This window comes from Vigna angularis, chromosome 1 (genome assembly GCF_016808095.1).
Source record: "Vigna angularis cultivar LongXiaoDou No.4 chromosome 1, ASM1680809v1, whole genome shotgun sequence".
NCBI lineage: Eukaryota > Viridiplantae > Streptophyta > Magnoliopsida > Fabales > Fabaceae > Vigna > Vigna angularis.
The window spans coordinates 14,551,666-14,565,053 of record NC_068970.1 but is presented as its reverse complement, the minus strand read 5'-3'; the positions used below and the strand labels follow the sequence as shown (position 1 = coordinate 14,565,053).

Below are 13,388 nucleotides of genomic sequence, written 5' to 3'. Positions count from 1 at the left end.
AAAATACTGGTGGAAAATTTTATATTATTTTTTATACTATTCGATATAATTGTTTGAAATATTTGATCATTGCAAGATTGATTATCTAATTTCCTTTTTGAATATGTATTACAAATATTGGAGTTGTTGGAAATACTTTGATGATTGTAAAAATTTTCATTTTCTTACTCTTCCTTCTCATTGTACGTACAAATTTAATAACATGACTTATTATGGATCAAAGAGTAAATAATTATGAAATAATTCTATTTAACAAAATATGAATATAACTTATCATGGATTAGAGAGTGAATAACTACGAAGTAATATTGTAATTAAGAAAATACAATTTGTGAGAAATGAGATATGCATTAGCAAGAATATAATTGCAACAAATTAGTTATGGACTAGCGAGAACTACAACAAATTAACTATGAATTAACGATACCAAAATTGTGAAAAATTAACTACAAATTAACAAGATTAGTGTTATGAAGGATTAGCTACAAACTCATGTGAACAAAGTTGCGAGAAAGTAGCTAAAAAATAGATAGAAATTATAAAACTTTATCACTCCAATTAGCCAAGGATTAACAATGAATTAGCTACAAAATAACGAGAGATTATGTCTCTACCTAATTACTTAGCTACCTCCTGGATTTATAGTCTCTTATGTCCTATTGTTTTTTACGAGTCCATTTAATATGATATTGTAGCTCCAAACATTAGGACTGAATCTCATTGGTACATCCCTTGAATTCTTTCTTCAACGAATGTTGACATCCGTTGAAGAAAAGAGGTTGGGGTGTAGGATATTTTAAAATATAAAGGATAGTTTTGGAATTTAAAAAAAATATGGTGGTGCAGGGAGCAAAGTGGGGTGGTGTAGGGAGTAACTCTCAAAACCAAAAAGGGGACGCAGGCTATAGGTCCATTCCATTTCTGTCAGCATTTTTTTGTTGAGTGTTTCATCTTACACCTCCAAGATCTCATCCTGCACTTCCAAAAATTTCACTTCTAACTTTCTGACATCTCATCCTGCACCTCCAACTTTTTTAAAACTCTTCATTTTTAACTTAAATAAATATTTTTCTATTTTCTTTTCTTTTTTACTAAAAACGATCTTCACCAGCTTAATAATAATTTAATTTAATTTAAAATTTAAATATTATTTAAAATAATTTTGTATTTTAATAATTATTAAAATATAATTTATATTATAATAATAGTTATATTAAAAACATAAAAATAAAATAATAAAAAAAATAATAATAAATTTGATTTAATATATTTAAATATATTAAATTATAATAGAATATTTAAATAAATTAAATAATTACTAAATTTTAAATAAAAATGAAAATTTTAAAAAACTTATTTATATATTAAAATCTGTAAAATATGTTAATACTTTTGCTTTTTATTTAAAATTTAATAAATACTAAACTTAAATAAAAATTATAATATTACTTATTATATTTTTATATTTTAATAATTAATAAAATATGATTTATATTTTTAAAATAGTTTTATTAAGAAAATTAAAAAATAACTAAAATAAAAATGAAAATAAAAATAATACTTAAAATCATATTTAATATATTTAAATATATTAAATTATATTAAAATATTAAATTAAATTTAATAATATTTAAAATTAAAAAAAATAAAATTTTGAAAAATTTGTTAATCGGATATATCCGATAAGTTATGAATCGATATTATCCATAAAGAATGGTTTTTAAAATTTTATTTTATATATAAATTTTAATAATTATTTAATTTAATTTAATATTTTAATATAATTTAGTATATTTAAATATTTTATTTAATATAATTTTATTTGTTATTTGATAAATAATTGTTTTAAAATTTATTTTTTATTTAAATTTTAATAATTATTTAATTTAATTTAATATTTTAATATAATTTAATATGTTTGAATATATTAAATATTTTATTTAATATAATTTTGTTTTTATTGTTTTTATTTTTATTTTAATTATTTTATTTTTATATTTTTAATATAACTATTATTATAACATAAATCATATTTTAATAATTATTAAAATATAAAATTATATTAAATAATATTTGAATTTTAAATTTAGTTATTATTAAGGTGGTGTAGAAAGAAAATAAAAGTATATTTATTAAAGTTAAAAGTAAATTTTTTTATAAAATTAAAGATGTAGGATAATGATGAGATTTCAGAAGATTAAAAGTTAATTTTTTGGAGGTATAGGATGAGATCTTGAAGGTGTAGGATGAAACACTATTTTTTATTTCCTTTTCTTGTGTTTGGATTCTGAATTTGGCTTGGACTGCATGCATATTTTTGTCTTTGTTTTTGTTTTTGATTTGGACTCTGTCCTTCTTTAGCACTTTTGTGTGAAAATTGGTTTGATAAAAAAAAAAATAGCATTCCGTACTTGTTTTGCATTTTTCATTTCATTAACTAAGCCATACATATGCATTAAAGAATGAAAGACATAAAAACCAAGTTTTAGGTAGGCTCTCATCATCATACCTAAGACAGTATTGGTGAGCATTCCATCCTTACCAAATCCATCAATGAGTATTATATGTATGAACATTTGGCCTCACGCCATTTGACTGCATTTCATTCCTGACCTATTCATCGAACAAAGACCATTAACTACAACCGTATAGGTAACAACATTACAATTAATTCCCCTGACAATCATTTTAGTGTACAAATCATAAGCTTTTTTGGAACGTTTATCTTTGAATAAAGAGTCAATAAGTGTAGTGTACATTAATACTATTGACCGATCTTTAATCATTCAGAATAATTTGATTGCAGCTTTAGTTTCCTCCCTCTCTGCATAATCCATTGATCAGAGTCCTGTGATTAATTTCGTCGACCAGAAACCCTAGTGCTACTATTTTATCATGCAGGATATGGGCTTTATTTATCTCACCCTTATTAGAGAGACCTCTCATTAGTGTAGTTAACGTAATAACATCTGGATGATAACCCCGTTTCAGAATATTTGCAAATATAGAGAAACCGAATCTGAGTTGGTCTAAGTGACATAAACAATTGATGAGGACAGTGAGAGTAACAACCACTACAGGAAAAACAATTATTATCGGCGGTGTATTACCGAAGGCCTTTTGGCCTTCGGTAAATGTAGTTTACCGAAGGCTTTTTTGAAGGCTTGTGTAGTAAGACTTTACCGAAGGATAATGACCGTCTATAATGGACACGAGTCATTACCGAAGGCAAACGACCGTCGGTAAGTGGATGGTGTATATGAAATTAGAAAGTGAGATATTTCCCTCCCCTCATTTCGCGAAAACTCCTTCTTTCCCAATATTCAGATTTCTCTACCCTAACTCCCTTTACGAACTCACTCTGTAGCTTGTGCAGACTGCTTCCCACCCTAACCACAATTGGGATACGCTTCTTCCCCACTCCTCCATTATAGGTGAAGTCTCCCATTCTCCCATCTCATTTTCTTTTCCTGTTACTCTTTTCGATTACGCGTCAGTGGTGGAACCTTTTTTCTTGTAGCGGTTTTGCAATGTCCTGAGCTGAGCAAGGTGGTGGGTGGTTGAGTTGAAGGCTACCATTGTCGCGAGGAAATTGTAGGTGGGGTTCTTGGTGGGTGACGACGGGGTTTTGGTTGCATGACGACGGGGTTCTAGGTGCGTGACGACGACTAACATTGTCGCGATGGAGGATATTCGACGAGGCGGCGTAGACGAGGCGACATAACCAGGGGAGTGTCGCTGCGTGACAAGGTCTTCCACTACCGCTTTAGAGGCTATTGAAGGGGCTACCGTCGAGGTAAGTTGTCATTTTGATTGATGAACTATAAAACCTAAGAAGAATTTGTTCCGACTTTGTCCAATGTATGCTCTGAATTAGTTTATGCAATATGATTTGTTATAGAACATGTCATTATTATTTTGTGTAGTGATGGTGTTCACTGTGTTTTGTTTCTTTTCTTTTCATTTAGAATAGAAGATGTTTTGTTCGGTTGATTTTAACAATTGATATAGTGGATTGTTCTATTTTGGGTGGCAATGATGTTATAAGAGTTGTGTTCTGTTATGAAATTTTCTCAATTGTCTTGTTGAGTTATAACAATGCTCAACCCTGTCATATATTTTCCTTTAATGATGAGATTTTAAACTATAAATGGTTGTTACCACCAGATGCATGCTTAGTATTTAATCTTACTGTAATCAACTATCTATTAACAAGCACATACTCCTCCCTGTAGATAACACTATTTGGCGCATTATGAGAGGTAATAAAAGGTTTGGCAAGTGGTTAAATGAACAAAAACTAGAAAAAAGCATTAGGGTGTTTTTGGGAGATGAAAGATACAATTTTTCTAAGTGAATTGTATAAGGGTTGATGTGAAAGTGATTAGATTAGAGAAGCAACAGTCCAACACTGATACTTTGAGGGGTCAGTTTCGTATTCACCTTTTTTGGTGTTTAGGTTTCGTCAATTATATGGGTCCATAAGAAGCAGGAATTGATTGTGATTTAACTCCAATACATCACATTGAGGTGATAACGTGTTGATTCTCAGATCTGAACTCATGTCTTTTGTTCAACACATAAATATAAAATACCACAAGCATTAGGAAGGAACATACTAATGACAGGTTTAAGCACTTAATTAATGTGTTCCTCCATAAACTTAATTAATTTTTTCCTCAGTTCCAAAACCTTTTGATTAGGAACAAACTTCCCATGATTTGAGCGGCCCTGTACAACATTCCCATTCACAAACTCTTTTAAATATTCTCGTACATTTGCATCTGATTGTCAGGTGAGAAAGGGCCTCAACTATATTTTAATACTAATAATCTAGTAATATTTTTAGCTTCCACTAGAGCAACAAATTACATTTTAGATACAGTACATGAGAAGCCATAATGTTTACATGTTATAACTAGCTAAGATAGGACGGTGAGGAAGCATGAAATTTTGTCCAATAAATTCCCAAGCAGCATCTATAAGGCCATTAGCAAGTACTCTAGTGCATCGAGCACTCTCAACTCTTAATGCATTACCCTATTGCAACACAAAGAAGCCACAAAATATTCGATCTTAAAACTATAACAACAGCAACATCACTAACATTGGCAACACAAAATCCATCTTTTGTTTTGAATTCTTTGGAAAAGATTACCAAATGTAGGAAGTTGAGTAATTAAGATTAGTCCAGAAAAATGTTTATACAGATTCTATGGACTCAAGTAGAGAAGATAACATGCAATGAGTAGATAGCAGATAACAGATTCTATGCACTCATGTTTCCCTTTTTTCCTAAAGTATCTTTGAATTAATTACTGTTTTACTAAAATAATTTTTAATCACTTCACAAATTTTATTAGCCAGTAAAAAAAAGCTAATATAAATTAATATAGAGTTAGCAATCAAGCTATATATGCCAACTCTATAGCCTGAATATGATACTCTGAATTGAAAGCTTCAATTATATATATATATATATATATATATATATATATATATATATATATATATATATATATATATATATTGAAAGGCAACTAGTTTACAAGACTTTGTTTTCTTGTTTGGATTTAGTGAAACTAGACATATGTATTCATAAGTAAAAATCTATGCAACCAGAGGAAGAGAAGTGATAACAGATTCTATGCACTCATGTTTCCCTTTTTTCCTAAAGTATCTTTGAATTAATTACTGTTTTACTAAAATAATTTTTAATCACTTCACAAATTTTATTAGCCAGTAAAAAAAAGCTAATATAAATTAATATAGAGTTAGCAATCAAGCTATATATGCCAACTCTATAGCCTGAATATGATACTCTGAATTGAAAGCTTCAATTATATATTGAAAGGCAACTAGTTTACAAGACTTTGTTTTCTTGTTTGGATTTAGTGAAACTAGACATATGTATTCATAAGTAAAAATCTATGCAACCAGAGGAAGAGAAGTGATAACAACTTGTCTGGTTTCATTGCTTTGGCAGAGATTAATTGATGCTTTCTTCATTCTCAAAGAAAGAATGTGAAAAAACTATGCAACACTTCACAGTAAACCATACTCATTTATGTTTTGAATTTAACTTTACCTTCAATAGTTGTATTTGACCAGAGATATTGACAATCCTTGGTGAAGTGGAGAGTTGGAGCAGAGGAAGAAGAGCTTTAGTTACTCTCTTTGCACCAAAGAAATCTGTTTCAACACATTCTTTGGCTAACTCATAATTGATTCTGATTTTTAATTGTCATTAATTATTTGAATTGTATGGCTTCAGAGCTTATGTTATTTTTAATTATTTAAAAGTTTTTATTAGAAATGAAGTTTGATATTGATTGAATGGTTTAAAAGTGTTGTTGAAGTTAACCCAACACCTCACTCTCTTCATACTTCTGACCTGTTAGTAGCACTCTTCAATCTTCCCATTTGAACTTTGTTCACACTTTTGAAAAGTTTAAAAAAGGAAAAAAGAATTAAAAGTAAAGTCTTATGCACCTCATTTGGTCATAGCTTGGTTTATATGAAGATTTTCTTTCTAAACCATCACTTTTTGAGTTAAAATGGAAGTGAAGTAGTGATTTTCAGTTGCAGGCTGTTTATAACTCATTTTAGAGTTTAAACACAATTAAAATCATCAAACAAAGTTGCTTGAACATTCTTTTGTGTGTTTAAATCTCTTCCATACTTGTTTTAGTATCAAACCACCCAACTAGGGACTTTCTCTAGTGCAATATTTTTTTTCCGCCTTCGGTAATTACCGAAGGCTTTTGTCCCTCGGTAATTACCGAAAGACAAAAGCCCTCAGTAAATATTACCAACAAGGGATTTACCAAGGGTTTTTTGGCCGTCGATAAACTATCTGTAATCACCTTGTACCGACGGTTTCTGGCGTTTTCCAAGAACTTTTAACTTTCGATAATGTTCTTCTTTTTTGTAGTGAAGGTTAGAGTGAATTCCCTTAGCTCCATTTGCTTAACAAAGAGAATAGTAATAGGTTACTGCTCCATTCTCACAAGGAATCCTAAAATCTTTCCAACTGCGAAGATGGAAGAAATTTCGCGATTATTAAATTGTGAAAAATTAACTATGAATTAACAAGATTAGTGTTATGACGGATTAACTACAAACTCATGTAAGCAAAGTTGCAATAAAGTAGTTAAAAAGTAGATAAAAATTATAAAACTTTATCTCTCCGGTTAGCCAGGGATTAAGAATGAATTAACTACAGAATAAAAAGAGGTTATATCTCTACCTAATTAATCAGTTACCTGATTTTACTATGAAAAATTTTGTAGCAATTTGATAGTTAAATAGGGACGAGATTGAAACTATATATGTATTAACATAAGTATGAGAATAGGAACTTGACATATATAAACAAACATACCTATTCTGGTCCTCGTACCCAACTAATATTTATATAATTATAAATTTTTTATTAATATTTAATATTAGAAAAATATACATTCTTTTTGCATTAATACTTGATCATATATTTTTTGTTTGTGATTTTAATTTTTATAAAAATATTCCTCAATTAATATTTGAAACAATAAAAAGAGAGTTACTTATGTATGAGTATATCCAATAAAAATAGAGAAGAGATAAAACTCCATACAAACTGATATAAAAATTGAGATGAACTTAATGTTTTACATATAACAATGAAACTTATACCGGTTCGGTTCTCATTCCCAAACTTTTAGAATTCATGTACGTGTATAATGGAAGTTACGGCAATTAAATGATGAAGATTTTATTAAATTTTGTATTAGTTAATACGGCAATGTTTCCTCTTCTGATAATAAGCAAAAGTTAAGCTCTTAGAATAATTATTTATGCCTAAAATTTGTCTTATCACGGATAAAAAATGTTGTCTATAATAATTATTCATGCATCTAATCAGTTTCATTTCTTAATGTTTAATTCATACCTTTTTGCCGGTAATTTGCTCATTTCATAAAGTTTGATTTTTTTTAAAAAAAAGGGTTTAACAATATAACTCCGACAATCTATACCTAAATGCATTTATATTAAGGTCTTGACTAGGCTAATATTTTGTAGACAACAGTGTTTTTTTGGTTGCATGATTGAAGTATTTAAAACAAAAGGCACATGGTGGGTACATAACTATTATTAGTATAGTGTACTCCCATGCTTGGTGCATGCATGACTAATATATTACATTCTACTTATAAAAGTTTGGGTTGGAGAAGCGTGGGGTGGGAATAGCAACTAGAGGAACATTCTTTCTTAGAACAATTCCAAATTTTTCTGCTGTTTCTAACTTGTCTCCTTGTGGTATTGTCCAGTCAAACAAGTGCACAAGTGTGGCAAGAAGATGCAGAACAGTCTTCTCAGCCATTGCTATTCCTGCACAGATTCTTCTTCCAGATCCAAAGGGAAAATAACTGAAGTCATTGCCACTGAAATCCCACTTATCATCCAAGAACCTTGTAGGATCAAATTCCAGAGGTTTCTCCCAAACGGAAGGGTCTCTATGAATGGCCCACACATTGATGAAGATTCGAGAACCCTTTGGGATGGTGTAGCCTCCGACGTTGCTGGTTTCACTGGGGCTATGTGGGACTAGAAGTGGAAGTGTAGGATGCAACCGAAGAGTTTCTTTCATCACTGCTTGCAAGTAATGCAACTTATGAATGTCAGACTCTTCTACCATTCTATCTTTTCCAACCACGACTTCCAACTCTTCTTGGACTTTCTTCATTACATTTGGCTTCTGCATCATTTCTGCCATTGCAAACTCAATCGTGTTCGAAGATGTATCGGTTCCACCCACAACCATATCCTGTTTGTGTTACTGTTAGTCACAACATTCTTCAAGGAATCGCCCTTGTAACAATTTTAAAATAGATCATTTACCATTTGATTAGCTAAAACTGTTTTCAAAATTAACCATGTAGTTACTTATCTCAAAACATAAACATAAATGATGTTATACTTATAAAACCTAACCTGTTTGTTTGCTAACCAAAATTACATGCGAAAACAATTGTAATTGAAGAAAATTACGAAAACAAGACTATAAAGTATTAAAAATATTAACAAAAAAAACAAAAACCATTATATATAATTTTTTACATTTAAAAATATTAACATAAAAAATAAATAATCTATCATTATGTAAAAAAATAATCGTTCACACGTTAAATCATAATATTAAATTGTAATATAATAACATTTACAAAATAATTAATTGTGAATATATGATCAATTATATTATAAATATTTTATTATATTTATATATAATCAGTAATATTTTAATATAATTATTTAATTATTTTCATATAATTATAATTATGCTATTAAAATAATAAATAAAATAAATTTATTATTTTATAAATTTATTTATTTTACTATATTTTTATTGAGTTATAGCTTTTTTATTTAATAAATTTTGATATTATTTTTTATTTTAATCTAAAATTTATTTTAGCTTTAGCTTATATTTTAAAAATTCATTTTACAACTTTTTTATTATATCAATCAAATTAACTATAAGATATTCAATTTCTTTATCTTAATTTAAATAATTATTTTTCATTGTCGGTATGCGGAATGTGTGAGGAAGACGCCAATAACTAATTGTGTTGAACACTCTTTAAATTTTAAAACTGTATTATTGAGATTTGGATCATGCATGAGGACATACTTTGAAAACGATAGACGACACTTATTTATAATATTTTTTATTTAAAAATTTAATTTATATTTTTTTATTAATGAGTATTTACAAGTGGAAACATAATGTTTCCTTCGTATACTGTTATCATTTCATAAACTTACCGAAATATATTATTATTTTATTTTAAAATTTAGTTTTAAGAAGAAGAGGTAAAGTTGAAGAAATAATTTTTATTAAGATTTTGGATAGAAATCCAAAATGAGATGCAAAGAAGATAAACCATAATTGAAGTTGGAAAGTGAGATAAGAAAGTTACCATGAGGAGGGCCTTAAGGTGGGTCATGGTGAATGGTGTCTTTGAATCATGGCCTTCAGAATCCTTAAGATCCAACAAAAACTGCAGAAAATCTTTTCTTTCTTTCTTTTTCCCATCTTCTTTTTCATTCACCTTCACTCGTTCACCAATCATCCTTTCAAATATCTCATCGAACCGGGGCACCAGAGCCTGCATCTCTTTCTCCACGCCCTGCAAATCGAACCGGGCCAACCCGGGAAAAAAGTCCGAAACATTGGGCTTCCCCAGCAGCTGCGTCATCTCCGCCACCAACTCCCTGAACTCCGCCCCCAAAATCTCCCTATCCACCCCTTCCACCTCCCCGCCCCACATCATACTGGTTATCACATTCATCACCGCTAGAAACACCTGCTCCCCCACGTTCACCGCACTCCCCGCTCGGTCGTACAAATACGACACCATCTTGCACACCTCGTTGCGCCGCAGATCGTAGACGGAATCTAGGGTGACGTTGCTCAACATCTTCACCACGCACACTTTCCTCAGCATCCGCCATTCGGCTCCGTACGGGGTCCATACTATGTCGGTGCCGCCATAGGTGGCAATCCTACCGGCTACGGGGACGTCGCGGTTGGCGAAAACAATATCGTTGTCTTTGAGGACCTCGCGAGCAAGGGTGGGTTTAGTTATGACGATGGCGAGCTTGCTCCCTAGTCGAAGTTTGAAAATTGGGCCGTGTATCTGGGCCAAGGCGGCGAAGTAAGTGTGAAGATCTGGGTGAAGAGATAAAAGGTTCCCGAAGAAGGGGAGGCCCGGTGGACCCGGCGGTAGGTTTCGGGGGTTGGGTTTGAGGAATAGGTAGGACGCAACTAGGAAGAAGAGGAAGAAGAGAATAAGGGTAGTTATGGGTTGATCAGAGAAATAGTGGGTTTGAGATAGAATTGAGGAGAGAGGCATGGTGGTGTATTGCTTGAGGATAGATGGTGAGGAAAACATATATGTATATATTTTTAACAAGTTGGAAGGTAGAGATAGCGAGTAATTCAAAGAAAACCAGAATAATACGACAGATACAAGTTTTGTCGGGATTCGATGTTAGAAGACAGCAAGGGAATCTTAGATAGTTTAGGTTTTTCATTGAGGGAATTTCAGACCCTTAAGAACATATTGAAATCTGAATGGAAAGTCTGATTCTTTTTATTAAAGGTTGAGATTGTAAATTTAATCAAAATAATGAATATGAATGGTTGGATGAGTGCATAAATAAATTAAATTAATAAAATTGTAAAACAATTAAATATTATATTTTTGTATTTATATTATTATTTTATAATTTTATGATGACGATTATTATTATTATTTTAATTTATTTGTATTAATATTTTTATTTTATTGTTATGATTTCATTATATTAATATATTACTTTTGTTAAATACCCACGTTATCGCGTATGTGTATGATTTTTTAAATATCTATAAATTATTTAAAAGTATTAATTAAAAGAGTAAAGTTTAAAAAAATGTATATAAATATGACAGATAAATTAAACTTTAGTTATTGAAATAAAAATATTATAAGTAATATTTTGTATATAATTTTTTGAGTAATTACTTAAATTTGAAAAAGTAGTTATTAAAATAATAAAAAAAGTAAATAATTTTTTTGTAATGAGTAATTATTTAAATAAAAAATAGTTATTAAAATGATAAAACTGAAAAATATTTTTTATTATGAATAATTATTTAAAATCAAAAGATAGATATTAAGATGGTAAAATTGGAAAAACAAAAGAAGATACCAAATATATACCTTCTTTTTAAAGGTGCAAAGTACACTACGAACATAACTATCATGTTTTGACTTCTCTTTATTCTCTTCTCTCACTTCAACATCTAATCTTTTCTCTTTCTTCTAGGTTAGGGTTGGCAGTACATCCACAAAAGGAGAGTTTTTTCACTCTATTGTCCTAATCCAACTCTAGGTAAGTACATCCCTTCCTTTCTATGAGTCTAATCTCTCTCACAATGTAAACTCTGTCTTTTTTTCCATGTGACCTTACTAGCTTTCCAAATTCTTTCTTATGGGATGTGAATCCAACACAACATTTGGATCACTATTCCAAGTTGTTTGTGTTTGTAGAGTTTTTAGGGTCTTTGTTTCTTATAACAGATTATGTTCAACTCAACAGGATGACTCAAGTTAGGGTTTTTTAGAAAACTGTATGTTGATTTTCTGTCATTTTGATTGTATGTATGTTGATTATGTTGTGTGAGTAAGAGTAATATGATGTATGATGAGTATTTTGGAGTCATGAACTGATTTGTATTTTGAGTCGTGGATTGAATATGTGCTTGTATTGTTTGAAAGTTATGTAAAACTTAATGTGTTATGTAAATTTAATGTGTTCGAAGCTGAAGTTGTGATATAGGAATACAATGAAATTGAAGATTTCTACTTAGACAATTGGTCAATTTTGTACAGTTAAAAGAATATTTTAAACTGAATTTGATAAGGAAAAGAATAAAAGGAAATAAATTTAATTTAATTTCATAAATTCACTAAGTAAAAGAGTATTTTCGTAACAGAACATTGAGAAGTAGTTTTTACCATTGAACGACACTTTAAAGAGAATCTGTTGACTTTGTCGCATTGAGCTCCAATTCCTGTCACTGGATGCTAGTTAGTTTCTTACCAGTTTTTTTCATAAAGTTTTCATATATTCGTTTATTGATAATTTTGATTTTGGTTGTTTGTTGGATAAAGTATGATGTCTACAAAACATAGGATCCTAAACTAAATATTTTTTATTTACTTTAAATATATTTTTAGAAAGCAACAATTTTAAATTTTGGAGAATTGGAAATAAAGAAAATATTTTGGAAAAACGAAAATGAAAATGTATTACTTTATAATGCTAAAAATAATAATTAATATTTCGAAGAATAAAAACATATTCTTTTTATAAAAAATAATTTATAGAAATTAAACGAAAATTGGATTCTATAATTAATAAATGCAATCCCTTGTTACTTCTTGATTTTAAAAAAAAATACTTACTGATATATATATATATATATATATATATATATATATATATATATATATATATATATATATATATATATATATATATATATATATATATATATGTAACAAGCATATATGTGGATTTCGTGTCTACAGTTTTATCATATTATATGCTTTTATTGAGGTTAAATTTTTGTTTTATTTTACTATTAATATGTATATTAATTTTTACATACTTTGTAAGACCCATGAAAAATATTTATAGTAGTAAATTTTAGCATTTTATTAGTAATAATAATTTTAGTGGATAGAAAAATGTAAATTTTGGATATAAAATTATAGTAATTTTAGAAGGAGAGGTTCAAATTTTTGGTAACTTATTTAGTAAATTTTTTAAATTGAATAGTAAAAAGTGAATAGTAA

General features: G+C 29.2%; 1 protein-coding gene across 1 annotated transcript; it reads right to left on the bottom strand.

The window, feature by feature from the left end:
- Positions 1–8,117: 8,117 nt before the first annotated feature.
- Positions 8,118–11,066, bottom strand: LOC108331597 (geraniol 8-hydroxylase). The gene is made up of 2 exons (XM_017566401.2): positions 9,960–11,066; positions 8,118–8,806 (listed from the first exon to the last, which is right to left on the bottom strand). The coding sequence occupies exons 1-2, from the start codon at positions 10,932–10,934 to the stop codon at positions 8,186–8,188; spliced, it is 1,596 nt and encodes a 531-aa protein (XP_017421890.1). The 5' UTR covers positions 10,935–11,066; the 3' UTR covers positions 8,118–8,185.
- Positions 11,067–13,388: the final 2,322 nt, after the last annotated feature.